The 25,321-nt window shown below is 48.3% G+C and overlaps 1 protein-coding gene across 1 annotated transcript in view; it reads right to left on the bottom strand.

Moving 5' to 3' along the window:
- The window catches only part of PPP1CA (protein phosphatase 1 catalytic subunit alpha), a 176,492-nt gene that overhangs the window by 61,741 nt on the left and 89,430 nt on the right, over positions 1-25,321 (bottom strand). Inside the window, exon 3 of the mRNA XM_078659196.1 lies at positions 6,678-6,908. Coding sequence (XP_078515322.1) covers positions 6,678-6,908 — 231 coding nt within the window. The remainder of the gene's footprint in view (positions 1-6,677; positions 6,909-25,321) is intronic.

The following is a 25,321-nucleotide window of genomic DNA, read 5'->3' on the forward strand; positions in this document are numbered from 1 at the left end:
CATGATTTACATTAATTATTGAACATTTATTGCATTCTACATTTTATTTTATTTCAGTATCCTTTTCCCTGACGAAGAGGCGGTAAGCCTCGAAATGCATTGGATGGCTTTAAAAGGACAGTGTTGATATGTTTAAACATATAAAGAGAAACCGCACAAATGTCTAAAAAATGATGAACAATTTTGTGTAAAAACGCAAATCAAGAAACTTTTGCTGAATAAAAGCATAATTGAAACGTTGAAAACAAGTTTGGAACCTCTTTTTCTGGAAGAGGAATTAAGGTGTGCAACACAGGATGGGACAGTGATCCACTGATCCCACTACCCATTTGGCTAATGTCAAATAATGTCATATTTTACATGATCTAGATTTGTTTATTCCTCTTGTTTGCCACAAGTACATGATGGTCAGTCGATCCTTTTATGCTACTCACTAAATATCTATTATTAGACTATTCATGTTAGCCTACTGTATATCGAGGCCCCTTCCCCTTGCTCCCTGTAACTTTTAGATACTTATAGTATAAGTTCTCCTGATTTTTATCGTAGTTGTATGTAAGACTCAGTATCGTCTTATTTTCGCTTATCTGATTGTTTACTGACATTCTATTAGAACATGAATGCTATCCGATCATGCTACTGAAGTTTATATTGCACCCAATATTATGTTGCGTCACCCTCATGCGATCGTCACCCCCCTGTTTCTGTGAAGCGCTCTGATATCTGTAAAGATCTTGTTCGCGCTATATAAAACTGAATGAATGAATGAATGAGTCTCCTGGCTTGCAGCACTCAGGAGCCAGACACCTAGAAGCAAATGCAGAAGAGGGGAAACAAAGGCTCACACCTTGTTAGCACGTCACACATACGAGAGGCAGCTTTGCACTTTGTTCAGTCCCTGTTTACAAGATCTGCATTCACTGTAAGAATGTCAGATGCGTTGGTCTTTCCCTATAATTACACAAAATAATATTTATATAGTGCTTACTACCCCCGAGGAGTCGATGAAATAATTTAACACCATTTTTTCTTTTAAAACACTATGGATAGAGGAAGTTTACGCTGACAAAAGGCAACATTGTATGTGTAGCTTACAAAAGTGTGAAACTCCTGCCTAAATCAGGAGGGTTTCCCTATGTACGCGGAATATGCTCCAATGTACTCACGATAGACATGTTAAGCATACATGTGATGGATTAAGGTCTGATGTCACATGCTGTGATGTCACACGCCGTAGTGCCACTTTATTCTGATTTAGTCCCCGCACTTTTTTTTTTTTTTAAGGACTTGTGCCCTGTCAGAACCTGTCAAACTAGCTCGATAGGCCCCACAGGTTAGTCGAGCGACAAGTGCAGACCCCTGGACACCCAGGGGTCCGCGCTGCTCAAGTTTCCTGCAGTGGTCTTGCTACAGCCCTCTGACACAGCCAGTCACTCTTCCACACTCAAGAAGTTTGTTCCCCCATCCCTGGGCTGGGAACCCAGGAGTAAGGCCTCTGCTGTGCCGTGGCAGCCTCAGGCAATATCTGAATACAGATGTGCAGGGGACTCCAGATGAGCGGCCGGCGATGCACTGGTCTGTTCCTAGTTAGGTGTTCAAGCCACAAGACAGTACAGGGCTACATGGTAAAGATGCCCGTAAAGTATGCGCCTGGTAGAGATGGCTGTTGTGTGGGCAGTTAATACACTGATTCACTGCTCTGCATGGGCAGTTAATATACTGACACACTGCTCTGCGTGGGCAGTTGACGCACTGATGCAGTACTCTTTAACCCCTTGGCCTCGGCGGTAATTCTTCCGCGGCGCTGTGGGGGGTTGGGAGCGGAGCCGCCATGCTACTGACGGAACCACGCCATCATGAGCCATGGGCGTACTGTGTTCACGACGGCGTGGTTCCGTCACGACTGCCCACTCACTAATTCACCCGTACAGGCAGGGAATCTGTGCCGCAGGCAGAGCGGCCGCAGCATGATGGAACCACGCCGTCATGAGCACACGGCGCCCATGGCTCATGACAGCGTGGTTCAGTCTTCAGCAGGCAAGGTATTAAAGAGATGAATCAACTCTTTTGTAAATTGTAGCCACATAGGCCTAGGTCCTGATGGATAGGGGGAGGGGGGGGCAGAGCCTGGATGCATACATTGGAAATGCCTGCAGTCTTTCCACTTTAGTCTGCAGTCTGATGGTGCTCTAGCTGCACATGCGCCAAAGAGCACTAGGGCTGGTCTGCAAGATAAGCAGGGGTGCTGGTTGAAAAAACTTTGTAAATAATGCAGCTGGTTTTGAAGATCCGGCTGACCCACAAGGAGAGCCAATACAGTTTCATCAGGATGGAGGTGATGTGATCATATTCCTTCAGGCCCTCAATGAGGCATGTCACAGCATGTAGGTTGCCAGTGTGGGGTTTGGGATGCAATGGGGTAGAGAATTCCCACCATTCAGATGCAAGAGTTTGAGGTCTTGAGCAGTGCTTCTGAAGTCACATTCTGGGAAGAACGGTTTAACTTTCTTTAAAAGGGAGCTGTACCAGGCAGACTTTGTTGGCAATGTTCCTTCAGAGCGAGACCGGTGTCCATGGTAAATTCAAGTGACTAGGCATTCAGTGAAAGCTGGGGTTCGAACCAGTCAAGATTAAAGTCACTGAACCAGGGTTGGTTTGTAACTGATTTGTTTTTGGCAAACAAGGAATTCTGGCCGAGTCGAGCTGCAGGTAGGTTCTGGATACCCAGGTCTGTACGATGTACAAGCAGTGTTTAGAGGCGTTGGATGTCTGAGCCGGAGAAGACTTAAGTAGAGTTGGGAATCACCTGCATAATTGTGTATCTTGATTAGGTTTTCTGAGTAGCCCACCAAGCGGCTCCATGTAGAGGTTCAAGATGACAGGAGACTATGTAGCCCTGGGAGAATCCACACATGATCAGGATATTTTGTGACCGGAAAATCTCCATTTGAAGAAACTGGTGTTAGTTGGAAAGGTAGAAGAACCAGTGAATAAATGTACTAAATCTCAGTCGAGACTCCAGGGCATATAAGAGGATGGGATGGTAGACTGTCGAAGGCACCTGAGTGGTTGCGCAGTACGTGGAGTGTGTGTGGGGGGGGGGGGGGGGGCGGGGTTTGAAGGAAATCAACTAGGGACAAAAGGATGGAGTCTATGATGTATAAAGTATCAGCTTCCATGATGCAGGTGATCTGAAGCCAGACTTAGTCGTGCAGGAGATGGTTAGCAATGATGGCCTTGGAGTGGGCCATGGGCTTCTTTCAGTGTTCATGCAGATGAAGGATAGGTGAGTGATGGGCTGGTAGTTTGCAAGGTACTCAGTGTCTAGTGTAGATTTCTTTAGCTGTGGGAGGATCTGAACCATCTTGAGAGCTTCTGGGAAGGTGCCCGAGGGAGGCTGTGTTTTGCTGTAATAGAGAATGCAATGCATATATGCTTACCTATGGGCTTGTGAACTGCGTGCAGAATCCTATAGTTGCAGTGGCCCTGCAGCTGATCTATGAACCAGATAGCAGGGTAGAGGCCACTCAGGGTGGGAGAACTCCATTTTTGGTCTCGCATACTAGAAAGTGCAAGATGTATGGTGCGCAAAAAGAACCATTGTCAGTTGACAGTGGACTCCAAGCTGCCCATCGCATACCATTGACTGGCTTGGTCATTTACATTTGCTCCATTCTTATTGGTTCACTTGTAGGCTTTACTTGCCCCCTCCCCTTGAGCACGGCTGCATTTACTTGCATCCTTCCACAAATCACTTTTCATGCACCATTTTTGTTACGCAGTCAGAGTGTGCAAGTGTTTTCCAGTGGTCTCCCTCAAGTACTTCTCTTCCCCCTCGGCCACGCAACTTGTTGCTCCCCATTTGTGCTTCTCCCTCACAGGCCTCAGTGATGCGCTGCCCGACATGTGCTTCGCCCTCATCTGCCTCAGAAATACGCTGCTGGAACTCCTGTGCTTCACCTCCTCTCGGGTTGCTTTCTTGCCTGTGGTATTCCTTGCCCGCTTCATGTTTCGCTCGTTAGTTTGCTTTATTCCAACCCTCACTGCTCGGTCACCCGTTTGCTTTACAACACCCCCCCACACCACTCCTACTATGTTGCTTCCGTACCTGCAATTGTGTTGCTTCCACCAGCCCTCCCATGCTGCTTCTGTCCCAGTGGTCTCTCCTGCCAAGCCAGTGTTACATCGCCTCACCCACTTAAAAAAATTCACACTTCATCCAATTCAATTCCTATCGGTTAAAAAAGCGATATCATATGCTATCAAGCGATCACAAATTGAGACAGATTGGCTTTGCCAATGCTGGTTACTCGAGGGGCTGTGCTGAGGAAGAATACACCTATAGTGGCAGGTGTTCAAATACTCCTGCAAGGTTTTCTAGAGTTTTTCCTGCGCACAGAATTTAAACAAAAATTATTTGTGCCTGGACGAATTGTCAACAGGTTCATGTCGGTATTCAGTAAAAACCTGTAGTCAGAGGGACACAAGACAGCGCCACAGCGGGATGCCAAAAATCAAGTAATCTAGTCTATGGTGAGGTGAGAGAATGTTAAGAAGCACTTGGCAGGAATCAGTCTGAAGGGGTGAGAACATCTTGGCAGGAGATAAGGGGGAGGCACATGATTTGCTAGGTGGTGTGGGGGTACACCAGTTCAGAGTGTAGGACCCACACAAGCAGGCAGTGGAAAGAGAATTTAGAAAACGTGGGATTCCCTTAACCCACACGCAGATCTAGGAAAAGCTTTAGCTCATGTTTGCAACAGGATATTCATTGGTGAAGAAAAGCAAGGCACCACTTGGTATTTTTATTATGGACCAGTCGACTATCTCGCTCATTCAGGAAGTTTATGAAGAGAGGCGCAGGCAGGCAGGCCGAGTTGGGAAGCAAAGGGAGGCGCAGGCAGGCCGAGTTGGGAAGCAAAGGGAGGCGCAGGCAGGCCGAGTTGGGAAGGGGAGGGAGGCGCAGGCAGGCCGAGTTGGGAAGGGGAGGGAGGCGCAGGCAGGCCGAGTAGGGAAGGGGAGGGAGGCGCAGGCAGGCCGAGTAGGGGAGGGAGGCGCAGGCAGGCCGAGTAGGGAAGCGAAGGGAGGCGCAGGCAGGCCGAGTAGGGAAGCGAAGGGAGGCGCAGGCAGGCCGAGTTGGGAAGCGAAGGGAGGCGCAGGCAGGCCGAGTTGGGAAGCGAAGGGAGGCGCAGGCAGGCCGAGTTGGGAAGCGAAGGGAGGCGCAGGCAGGCCGAGTAGGGAAGCGAAGGGAGGCGCAGGCAGGCCGAGTAGGGAAGCGAAGGGAGGCGCAGGCAGGCCGAGTAGGGAAGCGAAGGGAGGCGCAGGCAGGCCGAGTAGGGTAGGGGAGGGAGGCGCAGGCAGGCCGAGTAGGGTAGGGGAGGGAGGCGCAGGCAGGCCGAGTAGGGTAGGGGAGGGAGGCGCAGGCAGGCCGAGTAGGGGAGGGAGCGAAGGGAGGCGCAGGCAGGCCGAGTAGGGGAGGGAGCGAAGGGAGGCGCAGGCAGGCCGAGTAGGGGAGGGAGCGAAGGGAGGCGCAGGCAGGCCGAGTAGGGGAGGGAGCGAAGGGAGGCGCAGGCAGGCCGAGTAGGGGAGGGAGCGAAGGGAGGCGCAGGCAGGCCGAGTAGGGGAGGGAGCGAAGGGAGGCGCAGGCAGGCCGAGTAGGGGAGGGAGCGAAGGGAGGCGCAGGCAGGCCGAGTAGGGGAGGGAGCGAAGGGAGGCGCAGGCAGGCCGAGTAGGGGAGGGAGCGAAGGGAGGCGCAGGCAGGCCGAGTAGGGGAGGGAGCGAAGGGAGGCGCAGGCAGGCCGAGTAGGGTAGGGGAGGGAGGCGCAGGCAGGCCGAGTAGGGTAGGGGAGGGAGGCGCAGGCAGGCCGAGTAGGGTAGGGGAGGGAGGCGCAGGCAGGCCGAGTAGGGAGGCGCAGGCAGGCCGAGTAGGGGAGGGAGGCGCAGGCAGGCCGAGTACGGGAGGGAGGCGCAGGCAGGCCGAGTACGGGAGGGAGGCGCAGGCAGGCCGAGTAGGGGAGGGAGGCGCGCAGGCAGGCAGAGTAGGGGAGGGAGGCGCGCAGGCAGGCAGAGTAGGGGAGGGAGGCGCGCAGGCAGGCAGAGTAGGGGAGGGAGGCGCGCAGGCAGGCAGAGTAGGGGAGGGAGGCGCGCAGGCAGGCCGAGTAGGGGAGGGAGGCGCAGGCAGGCCGAGTAGGGGAGGGAGGCGCAGGCAGGCCGAGTAGGTAAGTGAGGCGCAGGGAGGCCGAGTAGGGTAAGGAGGCACAGGCAGGCAGAGTAGGGTAGGGAGGCACAGGCAGGCCGAGTAGGGAAGGGAGACGCAGGGAGGCCGAGTAGGGAAGGGAGGTGCAGGCAGGCCGAGTAGGGAAGGGAGGCATTGCACCAGTGACTAGTTAGGCACTTGTTGAGCCTAGGATACAGATGGAGGCACCACCACACCAAATCTTGCCACCTGTTGCTACCGTATGATGAGTCACAAAAATGTTGACAGGATCCTTGAAATCAGGATATCATTCACCAACAGCTGCCAGGAGTGTGCAGGCAGCTCAGAAGCACAGGAATCATGAATGTGACTATTGGTTTCAGTGTGGCCGCTCCAGTGTAGAGCACATGCCTTGTGCTCTCCACATAAACCCCCCCCCCATGCTGCCTCTCACCGCTACTCTTCTAAAGAGCGCCCTTACATTCATCATAGAAGCCGTAAATGCGGTTGATGCTGGCACACTCATGGTTTCCACGCAGGAGGAAGAAGTTCTCGGGGTACTTTATCTTGTAAGCCAGAAGAAGGCAGATGGTCTCCAGCGACTGCTTCCCACGGTCCACGTAGTCGCCCAGGAAGAGGTAGTTACTCTCTGGTGGGAAGCCACCATACTCAAACAGACGAAGGAGGTCGTAGTACTGACCATGAATGTCACCTGGGAGAAACAGACGGGAGGAGAGACAAAGGTAAACATTTGAGAAGACAGTTTATTTACTGAAAATGATAAATTTATTGTGTATAGTAAAACCATTACAATGTTGCTTAAAAATCAATTGTCAGAACTTTCCTATTTACATGCAAAAGTCATAAATCTTAATACACGTTTACCTAGTGTATTGACTCCCGGTACGGCACGATTTAGCTGCTAATTGTGTGCGAGTCAGCTAGCAGTTTCATGGTTTGTATGCAAAAACTTGTTCTTGTAATTGTTCAGTTCTTGCACCAAAATTCAAAATTAGCGAAATCCCTCTGTAGTCCATGAAAAATATAAACAAGATACAGATTACTACTGGGTGTTACTCATCCTTGATTTTCTAATTCAACAACTAGTACAAAAAATGCAAAGACACGTGTCATGACGAAGCGATAGTCTAAGATCGGCCTAACAGTCAAAAAAAAGAAAATTTATATCCGGGTCCGGTTTGAGGGTTTTGCAGGTATACTAAGGGTGCCTAGCGTTGAGGGTGGTGTGCCAATTACGCTACCCCCCCCCCCCCCCCGTCACCCATGGTGTACCATGAACACACCATATAAGTGCTGAAGCCTCCTAAACCAGGAGTATCTAGGAAGAGAATCCTCTTCCCCCCGTTTTTGCACTTTTTTCACTATTTTCACTTCTCACGTCCCTAGGTAAGGGTGGGCCTTGGCGCGCCCATACCACCAGGGTGTAGTACACCTTTTTAGTCCTGATGAATGCCTGGTAACTGGACACCGTTTCAAAGGCAGAAACATGTTGACTGACTAACTTTGGAAACAAGCACACAATTAACTGTGGACTACACACGATTTTAACCACATGTCCTAGTGATCTGTTAATAAATAATTTTTGGATACACTCATTACATTTTTAATTCCCTCACTACCAAATAATTTACTATCACTGCGCGCCCGAATTCACAAAACCTGCTTTGCAGTAACTCTGGTGTTGAAGCACACTAAAGAGGCACTTTGCCTCTTTAGTGGGGCCCAATGATGAAGCATGTCACCACTAGGTGGTGAGTGAGGGCTTTCCTAACTGATCCATGTGAGGCCAGTTTTTGTTCTGCTCCTATTTGTGGTTTCTCAGACTCCAGAGGACACTTTTGTTGTTTCAATATACAGGTTAATGCTCATCATTAATGGTCCTCAATTTTATGACTGAATTTATGTGCAAAACTACAAGTGTAAACTAGGCGTTACGGCTCCTCGGTTTGACTAAACGTGAGCGAAAATGCAAGTACAAACTATGTACAGAATGATTCCATGTATTAATGATCCTCAATTTCATGGCTGGATTCATGTGCAAAATGAAAATATGCTAACCGTCAAGATGGTAGTAATGTCCAAGGTCGACATAACGCCAATTATACAAGTTAATACCATATATTAATGATCCTCAATTTCATGGCCATAGTCGTATGCAAGATTACAGATGTGCTTTTCACTAAGACAATGAAAGCGTCCAAAGTTCTTGTGCTAATGGCCTTAAGACTTGTAATATGATTGTTGATATCAAAATAATTAAGAGTCTTGTTAATCATGCACTATGGTTCCATACTAGGCCTTTGGTATCCGCCACCAGAATTCAAAGTGTACAACGTATGTAAGTGCGATATTGTGGTCATACGTTGCGAGTACTATTTGCGTGATTTTGGTAACAATGTGCTAACTTTATGCAAAAATCTGGCAGCCCTGCATGAAATCTGGAGTGACTGGCTGTTTAGCAATGACATTACGGCCAGTCGCCATGATCTAACTTGGAGAAAGTGGAATGCATGGAGTAAATATTGCGGTCTCAGATTATTCACAGCTGGGCAAATACACAAGAAATGTAAAATTGTTTTTCTCCTGGTCGCAGAGTCTGCACTGCATTGCTGACCATGTTTGTTTCCAAGTTGGGACCTGGTCTTTTGAGCTAAAAGCACCCAGTCGAATCAAAAGTAGAAAATGCTGGACTGGTGGAGTTGTGTTGAACGAGGTAAAGCTGTGGTGCTCGAATCTCGTATGGGGATAAAACCATCCAGCAGTGTTTTCTTTGCTATAGCAGCCTTGTCCATTAGCCAAGCTTTGTTTTGCAGTTTTGTTGACTATGGATACAGTTGTTACCACCAAATCCGTACCATGTCCTGCAAGAAAACCAATGGGTTTGACTAGATCTAAATATATAAAAGGTCTACAGAGATTGAGAGCACACAATCCATTAATGTAGTCAATAGTCTCATTTGGCAGCGATCTTATTGACACATGCATTTAGTGATTGGTTTGATAGCCGACATGTTTATTGAACAGCACGATCTCAAGTACATTCATTCACTGGATACCCTCACGGGTGACCAGAAGCGTTCACAAAGCTGAGGGTGTACACGGATGGGAGAAGGCCAGCCACATCCATTTTCAGCCCTTCTGCTTCTTATGGACCTAACCATCTTCCCACAAGAGCGTTTGTAGCAAGGCAATCTGATGTTTTCACTCATGCTTCAAGTTACCAATTTCAGCTTAGAAGCGAGCAGAAATTAGGGCATTTTGGTGAGTTTCTAAAATTGTGCAAATAAGAAAATTACTTTTATCTTGGAATCGCAATTTTCCCTGGGCATCATCCATGCAAATAGTTTACATATGAGTTTCATAGGGTGTAATTTGTAAACTCAATAAGATTTATAAACCCCACACAATGTACAGGTAAAGGAGCGGGGTGACCTGTAATTTACCAACCAGCAATTTAAGATAGATTACCACCCCAACATCCCACCCAAAAAACCTAACTTGTGTGTAAGAGGTGTAACAATCTTAACTCACAAGGTGTGCACAAACCTAGGAATGGATGCCACCATGCCAATCACAAGAGGCAGAGAGCCTGCACACATGATCATGGGACTCCTTTGACAGATAACCTATATGTTGTGTACAAAGGAAAAGAGATTCCAGCCCAACAAGGGAAGTGCATCTGTCATCACATAATGTAGTATGCTCGGGCGGAGCTGTGAAGCTTTAGAATGGCGGAATATGCCACAGCAGTCTGTTAGCACCACCTTACATAAATGTAAATTCATTAGCTCCCGAGTCCTCGAAGGACTTCTAGCTGCTTAACAGATGCCAGGAACTTGCTGCAAGGGTGCAAAAAACATCCAATCCTACCTCTGAAAGGAAAGTCAACTGGTTCCATCCCAGCGTCCACATTGGTGTGGAGCTGTGTTAAGGCACAGTTAGGAGACTAGATTCAAGCAGAGGAGCAGGAGCACGAGGGTCCTTGGACACCTAAAGGCATGGATCAAGAAAGCAGAACCATGGCAAACCACTGCTGGTGTAAACTAGGTTTCTCCAAGGCTAAAAGGAGAAGCACTGAAGACATTGCCGATCAATTTGTTGCAGTAGAGCAACTATTTCCAGTACCTGAAGTGTGGTGTAGTTCCTACAAATCTATATAGGATTTGCATGTTTAGAAAAACTAAGGAATTGGTGTCCAGACTGATCCCAGAGCCCCCCAAAGGATATATTAGCCTTTAGACCAGCTAGCTCACAGTGCCACCATAAGCCCTTTAACCTTACAAAGGAGCGAATAATTTCTGGCAACTATCTAACATGAACACTGGATCCTTCAGGGATTGTGGAAACAGTACAGCACTTTTCACTCAGTTAAATGTGCTCACTCAGCCTCAGGCAGACATTCAGAACAAACATTGGGGATGTTTACAATAAGCATTTATTGAACAAGCAACATTCTAGTGTAAAACCGGTTTACTGCGACAATTAGACAGAAACAGATGTATAAGATTACAAGCACTAACAGAGTAAATAAAAGATAGAATTCTACCATGGTGCTAAAACAATGAATATATGCAGGCATATAGATACATGGTAGTAATCAAGCGTACTCCTATGCGAACCCTCCAAGTGTACCCATGTGTACCCACCATGTATGTGGGTATAGAGCCAAAAATCCCCTAGGAAAAAGCCAACCCCGTTACCTGAGAGAACGAAGGACCCCCATCTTGGTCTCGAGTTGGACACCCTGCAAGGGATGTCAGACCACTGTGTGTTGCAGCTTCTGCAGGCTCTGACCCCAGCATCTTGTCATGGAAGCTGCTCTCCTACCTATCTAGTGTTTGGCATTGCTCTTTTATACCAAACAAGATAGCCTCTGGTTCCTTACGCAATTGATATGTTGTGAGCACAATCATGCAAATGAGCCTAGAACAATACCTGCAATTAGACAAAGTAGCTCCTTCACCCTAGGATGAAGAAGACCATGACTTTCACGCAGAGTATGTTCATGCTGTGATGCAAGTCACGTGCAAGGGACTTTTCTAAGAATCCTCATGCATAATAAAGGAGGCTAGTTTCCTAGGTAAAAGGTTGTGTAGCTACCTAAGCCTAGATTGGGGTACATTTGAGTTCATAACAGAAGTATTTAAAGGACAGCAAGACAGGACTGGCTTCCTTTGGGGTGTTTACATGCTGCCCAGCTTGGTGTCGAAGCAGTTTGAGGTGGAATGAGCTATTATGCTGTGGAGCCTGAATGAGCTATTATGCTGTGGAGCCTCAGGATGAACACTAAACATACCACATCCACGCAGACATCTGATGCATGTGATACATTCAAGGGAAAGAGACAAGGCAGGCCTCTTGTGCAGTTTCTCCAAACACAACTTCACTGACAAGATCAGGACAGCCGACATGCATGTTTGGAAACATTTGTAAACAAACTCATTGGAAATGGATGCAGTCTCGGAGAAACTAATATCACAGAGTACAACACAAATTTAGACGCTCACTCATTAGGTCTCCTGAAAAAAAAAATGACAGCCTTGCAGGTCCAGTTAGGTTAAAAAAATGCAGATGGTAACAGTGACTCGATTGTGCAGTTATTAGACCAAGCCTAATTAGGACTCTTGGAGTGGGGTACAGAAAACTGACTGGAATTCTGGGACAACAGGAGACTGGTCCTTTCATTCACTTTCTGCTGGAGTGGACACCAGCTGTTTAGTCCTGATCCCTTTGAAGCCTACCCCATCTCCTTGTCCCAGCAGATCAGATGGGGCAGGCGTGGACATTTAATTGGAATCCCCAGGGCAAGGCTGGTGGATTTGCTTTCATTGAGCTTCTCTTCATCAGGAGGGTGCCTGGACTTTGTGCCTCTACGATCTCACAGTACAGACAGCAATTTCTATACCACGGTCATACTGCAAAATGTTTTAAGCACATTTGTTTTAGGATTAAAACAAATTGAAATGATGGGTCTTCCCACAACTACTCGTTTTGTTTGGCCTTTTGTTTTTTATATTCTTTGCATGCTTTACAACCCATCCAGTGTGCGGCAACTCCATATCCTAAAGTTTAACCCCTTCTGCAATTTTGCTTAATTAGCAACTGGTGACCTGCCAATGCTTCTAGAAACTCTAGGAGGGGTAGTGGCTGACAATAAGTTGTCACTCACAACGTAATTCATACTGGTTTGGTCAGTTTTCTCCCCTCTGGGCTAATTTCTAACTCCCAAATTACAGTGCAGAATGCACACAAATCACGTGCTACAAACAAAACAAGCGATCCCTCCCACTCCACCGAAACAGGAGGTCTGCTTCTTCTGTGACTGTTTATCTCCAAACTAGACAGAACACTGCCCAGGGTGTGCTAGTCATTACAAAAACTCAGTCCTTCCATCACCCACGCCTAGACTCCGGAGCGCGAAGGATCATGGTTCGATCCCTGGTGCCAGCTCAGCATCATGTAACTCTGGGCAACAACTCGCTTAATCTCCCCGACAACCCCCAGCACCTTGAACCCTAAAGGGGTGATATGTTCGCGCTTTACAAGTATGGATTGCTAGGATTATTAGGCCCTCTTCCACCAGAGAGTCCTCAAAAGAGAAACTGGAGATACTCAGTTCGTTTTCCACCAGATCATGCTAAGCCAGAGCTTCATCCATGCCAAGAGTTTACACTGTCCAGATTCTGGCAGAGGAACCATCTCACCCAATGGGTCACTAATAATTCACACCAAGAACAAAGATTCTTCTTGGATAAATCCCAGTAGCACTCCATGATGCATCCACTGGGCGAGCGAGCACAGCTAAATCATCAATTTAGTATACCAGATAGAATAGCATCCCTTAAAGACCAGTGTATGCAAATGGCAGTTTGTATGACAAGCATATTGCCTATGCAATGTTTACAGACTACACACCATTAAGGATGGGTCCACCACCGAAGTCAGTGTGATCACACCGACAGGCAGTCCAAGAGCAGACAGACAGATGCCTCAAGCAACCCAGCAGCATGCTCCTTCATGAATCCTGTGAAGCGCTTGTATGATACAGCAGGTGTGAAGATGGTAAATAGCAAGAAAAAAAAGTACCAATTACCTTCTGGAGAACAGGGCAGATCAACAAATTCATTACCAGTAGCAGCAATCACAGCATATATGTTCTAGTATGCCCTTGTGGTTTCCAGTATGTGGGCAGCACCATTTTACCAGTAAAAGAGAATCTTTGAACACCTTATTGTCATAAGGAACTGGGACCAAAATTAACCTGTAGTCAGACATTGGGCCAGACATTGGACCAAAGAACATTATCAGAACCAGACACCTTGTCATTGTTTGAGATTTACAGGGTCTCCATGATGTCACGATGAAGCAGAGAAAAGAAATTAAGACTCCAAGTCAATAGTAAGACACCCGGTGGCCTGAATCTGGATGGGGAACCCTACGTACATATTGGATGAACTGCTCCATGATTTGAGAAAATTGACTTGACCTCTCCTTAAGCAGATATATGGGAGAATAGAACTTCCTTTTGTTGCTCCATAAGTGATGTCATTTACTTATTTTTCCTGCAGGTCCATTAATCATCTTTCTTAAAACAATTGAAATGTATACAACTTTAATGGTTAAGCAACAGGTGATCCAGGGGTGTTGAACATATTTCTGTGCACTGTGTATGTTATTTTTTGGTTTGGTTGCTTGTGATTAGGAGTTTTACGAAAAGGTTTCGTCCTATGTAATAAAGTAATGCTCGTTTAACATCTAAGGTGTGTAGAGCATGTTCTGCCAGAGAATCTGGTTGAGGAAAGAACACCGGCAACTGAACAGATTGGTTGATGTGGAAGGCAGAAATTACTTTGGGTAGAAATGTAGGATTAGTGGAAGAACCACTTTGCTGTGGTGTACTTGTAAAAATGGTTCTTGTATGGTTAGTGCCTGAAGCTCACCCACTCTCCTAAGTGATGTGATGGCAATGAGGAAAGCAACTTTCCAAGTGAGAAATTGCAGTTCTCATTTATGCAATGGCTCATAGAATGAACCCATTAGTCTGGTAAGAACAAGATTAAGATTCCACACTGGGGCAGGTGGACATCTTAGTAGAATAACTGGAGTCCTTCCATAAAGGCCTTAATAACAGGCACTCTGAAAAGAAACAGATATGGTCTATTCTGAAGGTGTAGGAAAGTGGGTTTCTGTTGCAATACACCCCCACAGTTTTTGCCAGACTACTGATGCACTTTTACTTGGGTGTGCCCTGGGTACCTGCCAATCAGGATCCCAGGGCCGCTGTTCTTTCCCCAAAACTAACCCAATTGGCATCTCTGGCCACAGGTCAGTCCCTGGTAACAAATATGCTACTTACCAGTATGCATCTGTTCTTGCATGTAGGGCTGCTGACATTCACATCTATGCATAGATCGCCGCCTAGTGTTGGGTCCGGATGATTGCACATTGTTGTCCTGGAAGAGTCTTCCAAGTATAACGAGATAGGTGGCTCCTCCCCTGGACTACAGTGCGCATGGGCATCTCTCCATCCTCAGATTGTTTTTCACCATTGTGGCAGAGATGGAGTGTAGTACAGTAAGTGATGACCATGCTAAGAGTAATTCTGAGTGCTGCAGCCGCGACAGGCCGGGGAGGAGGGCGGGCGATGTGAATGTCAGCAGCCCTACATGCCAAGAACAGATGCATACTGGTAAGTAGCATATTCGGTTCGAGGCATGTGGCCTGCTGAATTCACATCTATGAATAGAATAGATAGCAGTCCCTCCATTAGCGGTGGCTGCCTGTGCCAGCTGCAGCAGTCTGAAAAAGTGTTTAGAACAGCCTGGCCTACAGCCGCTTGCGGTTTGGAGTGCACATCTACGCAGTAGTGTTTAGTAAATGTGTACGGTAGACCATGTGGCTGCTTTACATATTTCTTCTAAGGGAATGTTCCCCAGGAAAGCCATGGATGCCCCTAACTTCCGTGTGGAGTGGGCCCTTGGGGGAATCGTTAAAGTGCGCTTAGCCTTTTGATAGCAAATTTGGATGCACTTAACGATCCATCTGGCTATACCTGCTTTAGAAATGGGGTTGCCTTTGTGTTGCAGTGAGAAGGCAACAAACAGTTGTTTGGTTTTTCTGAAGTCTTTTGTTCTATCACTGTAGTGCATGAGAGCTCTTTTTACATCTAGTGTGTGGAGCATTCTCTCTGCCACTGAATCTGGGTTTTGGAAGAACACTGGTAGTTCTATTGTTGGATTCATATGGAACTGTGAAACCACCTTAGGCAGAAACTTAGGGTTAGTGTGTAGTACTACCCTGTTGGAGTGAATTTGTATGAAAGGCTCCTGGATAGTTAGTGCTTGAAGTTCACTAACGCGTCTTAGCGATGTGATTGCTATAAGGAAAGCTACTTTCCACGTTAAGAATTGTATCTCGCATGAGTGGAGAGGCTCAAAAGGTGGACCCATCAGTCTGGTAAGGACCAAATTTAGGTTCCATACAGGTGCTGGTGGGTGCTCGTTTGAGTCCTTCCAGAAAGGCTTTGATGGCAGGCACTCTGAAAAGCGAGAGATGCCGCCTATTTATGAGATAAGCTGCCATTGCGGATAAATGTATACAAATGGAAGCGTAGGCTAGATTGCATTTGTATAGATGTAATAGATAACAGATAACAGATGTTTTGAGTAGACGCATTTAGCGGATTAATGTCATTATTGGAACAATAAATGACGAAACGCTTCTACTTGGCTGCATAGTATGCTCTAGTTGTGGGCCTCCGTGTCTCCTTTATGATATCCATACAGTCAGGAGGCAGGTTGAGGTAGCCAAATTCTAAGACTTCAGGAGCCAGATCGCCAGGTTGAGCTGTTGCGGATCTGGATGCTGAATGTCGCCATGGCTCTGCGTCAAGAGTGTGGGTGAGAGGTGCAGTCTTAGATGCGGTACCACGGAGAGTTCTAGAAACGTGGTGTACCATGGTTGGCGTGCCCACGTTGGAGCAACCAGGATGAGAGTCATCGAGTGTGGTCTCAGTTTGCGTGCCACTAGCGGTATTAGAGGTGCTGGTGGAAAAGCGTGCGCAAATTTGCCTGACCAGTTCATCCATATCGCATTTCCCTGCGACTGTGGATGTGGGAACCTGGCGGCAAAGCTTTGGCATTTTGCGTTTTCCTTTGTGGCGAAAAGGTCTATCTCTGGATGACCCCACTGCTGGAAGTACGGGTGGAGTACTGATGGATGTATCTCCCACTCGTGCATCTGGTGGCTGTGCCTGCTGAGCAGGTCCGCAATCTGATTGTCCTTGCCTGGGAGGTGTTCTGCCATGAGGAAGATGTTTCTCTGAGTGGCCCACTTGCACATGATCTGAGCTAGATGAGACAACTGTGGAGAGTGTGTACCTCCCTGCTTCTGTATGTAGTACATGGCCGTCATGTTGTCCGTTCGGATCAACACCACTTTGTTGCACAAGTGTACCTTGGAAGCCTTCATTGCCATGAAGATTGCCATCAGTTCTAAAAGGTTGATGTGCATCTTCCTTTGCTGTACCGTCCATAGTCCCTGCACTGTGTAGTGGAGTACATGAGCTCCCAAATCCCTGGAGAGATGCGTCCGTTGTCAGAATAATCTGTGGCACAGGCTCTTGGAACGGTCGGCCCTTGCAAAGGTTTTGTGGATTCCACCAATGCAGAGAGTTGTATGCAAGACCGGTCACCAACACTAGGTCTTTCAACTGTCCATGAGCCTGGTTCCACTGACGTGCTAAGCACTCTTGAAGCGGACGCATATGTAGTCTCGCGTGCGGGACTATGAAGATGCAGGAGGCCATCATGCCTATCAACTGCATGAACACTCGTGCTGGAAGCGAGTGTTGTGGTCTGAATTTTTGTATCAGCAATTGAATGCTGTTGATTCTCACTGAATTCGGCTGTGCTTTGGCTGCCAGAGTGTCGATTGTAGCGCCCAAGTACTTGCGTACGTGTGCGGGCTGAAGGTGGGACTTTGGATAATTCAGTGAAAATGCCAGGCTGTGAAGTAGGTGAATGGTGTGTGACATGTGGGTGGCACATTGCTGGGCCGACTTTGCTTGGACAAGCCAGTCGTCCAGGTAAGGGTAGACGTGGACATTTTGTCTCCGCAGGTGTGCAGCCACTGTCGCTAGGCATTTGGTAAACACCCTGGGTGCTGTCGTGACTCCGAAGGGAGAACTTTGAACTGATAAGGTTGATTTTGAATGGTAAATCTGAGGTATTTTCTGTGTGACGGGTGTACCGGTATATGGAAATATGCATCCTTGAGATCTAGTGTTGCGAGGAAATCTCCCTGACTGAGCAACTGTAGGACCTGCTGTAACGTGAGCATATGGAAGTGTTCCGAAAGGATGTACATGTTTAGGGGCCTGAGGTCTAATATGGGCCTGAGGGACCCGTCCTTTTTTGGGATTAAGAAGTACAGCGAGTACACCCCTGTACCTATTTCTTCCACAGGTACGAGCTCTATGGCTCCTTTTTGCAGCATGCTGACAACCTCCTGCTGCAATAATTGCATATGCTCTGCGGACATAGGACGGTGTTTTGGGGGTATGTTGGGTGGAGTGGATGTTAACTCTAGACAATAACCGTGCTGGATAAGCTGTCTTACCCACCTGTCTGTGGTGATGGATTTCCAGACTGGCAGGAACTGTTGTAGTCTCCCCCGACCGGTGTTATGTGGTCGGGGGCAGCGACAAGACGTCACTGTTTGTTGGTGGCGGAGGATCGGGAGTTGTTGTTTCCACGACCTCTGCCTTTGGCGCCGTTTCCACGATAGCCGCCCCTATTGTTTGCCGTAGCTGGTTTGAGTGGCCCCTTTATTGTATTGCGCCTGCTGGGACACCTGTCCTCTGGAAGCTCCTCTATTGTTGGAGCGACGAAAAGAACCACCTCTGAACTGCTGGGACTGAAGAGCTCCCATAGACTTTGCAGTCTGTGTCCTTTTTGATTTTCTCTAAGGTGGTGTCCACTTCTGGGCCAAATAAGTGATCAGGGTTAACTGGTTGATTGAGAATGGTGGTTTGTATTTCAGACTTGAAACCAGAGATTCTCAGCCAGGCGTGCCTACGTAACATAACGCTGGTGTTAATTGCCCTGGCCACAGTGTCAGCTGCGTCCAGTGCACACTTAATGGACGCATTAGAAATAAGTTTATCTTCCTGAATTAGCATTTCAGCTGCCTCTTTGTACTCATCTGGCAAGTGTTGTAACAGGGTTTCGAGTGTATCATAGTGAGCCCTGTCATATCTGGCTAGGAGCGCCTGTGTGTTGGAGATTCGCCAGACATTGGCCGCTTGAGCTGCCACCCTTTTCCCTGAGGCTTCGAGCACTTTTGAGTCCTTGTCAGGGGGAGGAGCATCACCCGTGGCTTGTGAATTGGCTCGTTTACGAGCATTGGAAACAATAGAGTCCAGTGGTAACTGTCCCTTGATATATGTAGGGTCGCCAGGTGCAGGTTTGTATTTCTTCACAATCCTGGGGTTTATTACTCTGGCCCTCGTGGTGTCCTTAACCCCTTCGATGCTGGTGACGGAACCGTTCCGTCATCAGTTACGGCTGAGCTGTGCTGATGACGGAACGGTTCCGTCACGACCGCGCCCTGTTCTGGAATGTCCAGCACAGGGCACGGCTAACGCGCCGCACGGAAGCGGTTAAAGATGTTTCCAGCGTGTCTCAGGACACCTTTTAGCATAGGCAGAATTTTGACAGTTCTCTCAGAAGTGGAGAATGTGTTAAAGAAATCCTCCTCAATAGGGTCAGTATGGAGTTGGACATAGTCATTTTTTGCTGCACTCTCAATAAGTGCGTTGAACGCAGCTGTGTCTTCTGTTGGTGATGTTTTAACAGTATAGACATTGCTGTCAGTGTTAGGACGTGGTTCCCCTGGGTCAACAGCGTCCGCCCAGGGTTCATTGTGTTAGTCTGTATCAGAGTCTATAGGATAATTGTACTCCTGATTGTAAGCCTCCTCCGCATCTGCATCTGAATGTGTGGGCGAAGCAAATTCTGGTTCTTGGCCACATGGGTGCAGAGTTTCAGACAGAAGAGGTGAAGTTGCTGAATCCCTCTTTCTTTAATGGAATCTTGTAGGACTCCATTGGCTGTTCTGGGACGATTTTCCGCTTGTGAATGGAAAGTCTACCAGTTTCAGCGTCGATGAATTGCCTCGGCTGGTCTTCCTGGAGAGGAGGTCGATGCTTTGTGGCCACTTCAGTTATTGTACACTTTTCCCCCCATGGACACCTTTGCTGGCTCGACGCCCGTAAGTGGGGCAAACGCTTTAGGTGGCACCGGTGGCGGCAGTATAAACTTTATCGGCGACGACGCCTTTGGAGCGGTGACAGATTTTGGGGGTGGAGCGGCCTTTGGTTCGACAACCAGGGCTTTATCCTTTATACGCTGCAGCGAGTCCGACACTTGCTTCGAAAAAGAGGCGGATGGCCGTATTGACTCGACGGGATCTTTAGAGCCACGGTGTTTAGTGCGCTCGATGTCCTTGCCGACTTTGGGATTGTCGAGTCGACGCTTAGGATCAATAGCGTCCTGCGCTTTGGCTCCTTTAGCGGTATCAACGGTGTTCGGCGCCGACGTCTTTGGGTCGATGTCCACGACCTTTTTCTTCGGCGCCCCGGATTTCGGCTCGACCCTTTTGGGGGCGGCTTATCCGGCTCGATCGCACCCTGTGGCGGCGTCGAAGCCGACGGCTTAGAAGCCTTCGAAATGAGCAAAGTTACTTGCACTTTCGGTTTCGATTTGCCGGTGCTTTCGGTTTTGTGGATACTGATGTTGTTGGTTTCGATTTTGGTCGATCAACAGACGGCTCTTTAGAAATGTCCGTAGCCGGGCCTTGAAGCGAGGCTGTAGAACTACTTGTTTGATCTTGGGTAAGGCCTTGAGGCGATCCCTCGACCTGAGCCTTATCGAGTGTCTCGTCGCAGGCCTCCGAACCAGCGGTCGGGCCTAGCTCTTCGCTGGAGCTATCGTCTACGGCCCCATAGGGCTCATCATCGTCTCCTACCTAGTCGACGACTTCGATATCCTCGACCAATTCTTCATTTACTGCGTCATAGTTGGAGTCAACCTCCGACGCAGGATCCGACTGGTTCTCCTGAACTTCATGCTCGACCCCTTCGTCGTCTTCAGCGTCGAAGATTTTGACTGGGTCAGGCGTTGTGTGCTGGGCCTCCTTTCGCGCCGCGCGTCGAAGGCGAAGTGTCTTCTTGGACCGGTACCTGAGAACAGGCCATACAGCTGGCCTCATCGTGATCCGGTGACAAGCACTTGTTGCACACCGGATGGACGTCAATATGAGGGTACTTGGAGTTGCAGACTGGACATCTTTTGAACGGGCTCTGTTCCATTTTGAACGTAGACAAGGCCTACGTCGCTGACGTTCGGCTCGAAATTGAGCTGGAATGAGTACTGGGCACCGATCGCAAGACAATACCGACGATACCTATAGGCCTTTTGGCCAAAGAAAGTTTTCTATCGATTCCGAACTTGAGTAAGCAAATATACATCCGAACCCAATGGCGGAAAAATACAATCTGAGGATGGAGAGGATGCCCAGGCGCACTGTAGTCCAGGGGAGGAGCCACCTATCTCGTGATACTTCAAAGACTCTTCCAGGACAACAATGTGCAGTCATCCGGACCCAACACTAGGCGGCGATCTATGCATAGATGTGAATTCAGCAGCCCACATGCCTCGAACATGGTACCACAGGTACCCAGGGCACTGTGACCAGAGAAGGCCTTTAAGGGCTGCAACACTTATTGTGCCACCCTTATAGGTCATGTACCACTACACTGCTTTTGCAGGCTGCAGGTGTTGGTGTTAGGGCCTACTTTTGGTGCATGTTATGTTCGCATGGCTTATTAGAAGTTTAAACGCCCTTTTGCACACAACACTGCATAGCTGTTTTTGTATGTTATCCTACACATGAGAAAAGGTTTGTTTTTCGACATCTCTAGACATACATTGTGCCCCTGGTCTGCACAGAGTGCTGAGCAGTCAAGGCTATCATAACATGTGAGCCTGTTTATCGGCATGTCCGTGTAACACATTCTAGACACATTTTGGCAGCTGCGAGCCAAGTAAGATTCTGGCACCTTTATCATAGCACACTTGCCATAATTTCACACACTTGGAAGATTCCATAGATCCAGAGAGACTTGCTTATCCAGATGTAATTTACACTTACTGAGAGGAAAGGTAATGGGGTCCCCTGAAACAAGCCCAAGAGACCTTCTTTAGTTTATAATATAGTTCCTCTATAGAGAGGGTATTAAAACTAGGCTCTATATCACCTGTTTGCACTATCATTGTAATAAGATGCCCCCTTTTGTATTTTATGGAATTGCAACTATGCTGACCATATTATTCTTAATCATACGTCTGCTTATGTTGACTAAAATTCAGTGCATGAGATCACGTCATTAAAATAAATATTTTCACCTTACCGTGTCTTTTTTAGGTTTTGCCTGGCGAAAGCTGCGCAGAGCTTTTTCGCACAGGCGAAAACCTAATGAGTATAGTAGGGGAGACAGGAACGGCCCCAGTCTTCCATTGGCTAGCTCCATAAATGGAGGCTAGCCATTGGAAGAGATTGGCCGTCAATCACGTTTTCCAGAGAAAACGCGATTCGGGGGCGTTTCTGGGTCTTTTTTTAAGCCCCGCCCCTTGTTGCCGTGTGTCCCGGGCCGCGCTGTGATTGGCTGCAGGCCCGGGACACCCCAGTGACGTCATTTCCCAGGCCGCGCTGTGATTGGCTGCCTGCCCGGGACACCCCCGTGACGTCAGCCAATCACAGCACGCCGGGACCTGACTTTTTTTCTCTTGTAAAGTATCGTTTGCTACCTCTTGTATTTTGTTTGCTCTTGATACATGCACAATTGTCACTATTGCCTTATGTAACGTAGTGTTTGCTTTTGTAACATGCGGACTTGTACTTTTTCCTCATGTTTCATTACTGTTCCTATTGGGAAGCGCTCTGACACCTTCGAGTAAAGTGCGCGCTATATAAAAACGCGTAAAATGTCCGAGTTTAGTGGGAGGTTTGAAGGTGTAAAGTTTATTAGGGTGCACTGCAGTCACTTATGAGGACGTGTGTTGTTTCCGTGTGGGGTTGGGCTTTGTGTAGTTGTGTTTAGTGCACGACCAGCGCGTGCTGTACACATAGCACGTAGTTTGTGTTTTGGGAGGTCCGGCTGTGAATGGGGCGAGGGTGACCCCAGTCTCTCCTTGGGGCGTGTGTAGCACGTCCTCCGCACTGATTGGCCGTTCCAGGGAGAGCCCCTCCTCTCTGTTTCAGGCTCAGTCCCTCCCTGGAGCCCTCCTGAGTGAGCAGCAAGTGCGCACTACCTCTCCTTCACTCCCCAGCGTGTCCAGGCGCCCAGCACTCTAGCGCCGAGAAGCTGCTGCCGCCGATCGACCTGCACCTGGGGGTGGCACAAAGGGCACCCCCTTGACCATCCAGCAGAGGGCGCCTTTCACCGCAGAACACTGGTGAGTGACTGAAGGGCTTCAGCTTTTGTCTAGTGCTTTCCGTCGAGCCGTTGGTCTCTAAGCGCTAGTTTACTGGTAGTCAGGTTCGCATCGGCAGGGCGGGACGACGGCCGGTGCCCGAGGGGTCTGTGGCACTGCCCAGCTGGTGGCCGGTGTTCCCGCTGTAGATGATCTGCGCCCATCATTCGCCGGAAGCTGCAGAGGCCTTGGGGGGTGTTTAGGGCCCAGTGTGGCACAGGAGGGGGGCTCCTTTGAGCAGGCGCAGCAATCGTGGGGGGCTCCTATGAGCATGCTCAGCATGCACGAGGGGTCCTCTAAGCAGGCACAGCACATGGGGCTCCTTCTACCCTGGGGCGCAGGCAGTGCACATGAATTCAGGGCTCACAGCAGAGCTTCGTGGTGAAGGTGGCGTTGTGCAGGGAGGCACATCACGGGGGTGAAAGGGCAGTGTGCAGGGAGGCACATGGGGGAGGGGGGGTGACAGAGCGCTGTGTAGGGAGGGAGATCGCGATCAGTTCAACTAAAGAGAACAAGCATTGGCATCAGGCGCGCAACACCCATTGGACTCAAAGGGTGGTAATTAAGTTTGCCTGGCACGCTTCATACCGTCCTGTGCGTCTGGCCCTTGAGATATACAGAGCCGAGGCTGTACGTGTTGCACTGTAAGACAGAGCTTTGGAGACCCTGTGATGTAAAACATCTTGGGAAAGCTGAGAACTTCTCTATAAGATCCCTATTGAGCCTTTCGAAGATTATCCCTTTGCTTCCGATCAGGCTTGATTTGGCTCTGAAATCCATAATCCGGCTTTCCATACTGAGGCCGATCTTGTACAGGCTTTGAAATTGGGTGACAAAAGAACTTGACCCACATAGAGAACGCCTGCATGATGTTGGTAGAGGACCGCATACAAATTAACCCTTGCCTGAGAATACACTGACAGAACTGGGGTTTGCTAATTTTTGGACTGATACTACACCTCTTACGTCAAGTGCCCATTGCATCTTGAAGGAGAGACTGTAGTTATGCACGATTGCGACACTGCAGTCCTCATCCTCTATGGGTCTACTGATTCTTACCAACCAAATGAGACCATACATTTCAAGAATATTTGGATTTATTGCAACCTTTCTCAGCCAGGACCCTTCATGTGAAGTTTAGGTTGCGAATCTTATCAATAGCATCTTTTATGAATATGTGGTCCCTCTTTGAACAATAACACGAGTGATGTCCAGCGTTCATGCATTATAAGGAAACTGAGGGTCATGTTTTATATTTTTTGCATCCCTATAGGAGATTAAGATCTTCATGTGTGAAGCCGCTCTGTCGGTTACTGGGAATACAGCAATATCACATGGCATTAAGAAATATGTAAATGTGATTCCGTGGAAAGAGTAGCATTCAAGATCAAACAGCAGCAAGCACACTTCTCGAAATCTGAAAAACCTTATTGTAAAGAGATTGTAATTTCCTACCACTTTGGAGATTACTTTCAGTAGGCATTAGCAGATGAAGACCTGCACTCTAAAAACAAAAGTCACCATGTGATGATAGGGTGGAACCTTGGAGGGGGCGTGGCCTAAGTATCTAAGAGCCACTTTTTCCCTTTTCAGCCACCCTCAGACTCCTTCCTGGGGGGGGGAGAGGAGAAGAGCTAGCTGGGGCTGGTACAGATATCCTGGGATGTTTTCACACCTCCTAATGAACATCGGCCGCTCAAAGCCCCGAAAGACGCACTGGAAATCCACTCTTTGCCGTAGTTTCCTGCTCGCTTTCCCGGTCACTGAGTGATATCTGCTCTTTGCCGGGTGACCGCGTGAAGAGAGCTGATATGTTGCACAAAATGGCACAGTGTGATTTGACACTTAGAGATGGTATTTCTTTTGTAATAAAGTTATGTGTTGTTGAACTGAGGTGGGGTGTCTGTTCCACATGTGGGTCTAGGGTGGATTCCTACAGAGAAGGTGGTGAAGGAGGTTTCCATAGTATGGTTCAACTATTGTGTGTTATTGAGTAAATCTGCACAGCTTGTTTTTTGTCATTTGATTGGAATGTCACACAAATCAGGATTATTGGGTGTTGTGTGTCTCTTATAGTTTGTATCTACTTCATGCTTGCACAGCGCCAAGATGCTCCTTCCGGAGCGATAGTTCGCGCTTTATAAAAACTAGTATGACTAGTATGAGCAGAAAATGTTGGAGGTTGCTGTGGGCTCCATTAGCAGCCTTCACACTGAAGTATAACCATTATAGACGACACTGCTCAGGCATCTTGAGTACTTTTTAGGTTTCGACCTGGCGAGGGCACTGGTGCCCCGCCCAGGCCGAAATCTTTTGTCAACAGTATGGATGTTCGTTCCGCCTCTGTTTCCCATTGGCTAGCTCCATAAATGGACGCTAGCCATTGGCAAACAGAGGCGTCCGTCATCCTGCGAGGCGACTCGTGGGCGTTTCTGGAGAGTGTTTCTCATCCGGCCCCTTTTGTCTCGTCAGTGCGGCGGTGGGTGGGGTTTATTTTTTTTTTGCTGGTCGAGGTTTGTTTTGGCCATTCCGCGGCCGACCGGCGCCAGAGGAAGTCCAGGTGAGGGCT

The sequence above is a fragment of the Lissotriton helveticus genome, chromosome 1_1 (assembly GCF_964261635.1).
Source record: "Lissotriton helveticus chromosome 1_1, aLisHel1.1, whole genome shotgun sequence".
Classification (NCBI taxonomy): Eukaryota; Metazoa; Chordata; class Amphibia; order Caudata; family Salamandridae; genus Lissotriton; species Lissotriton helveticus.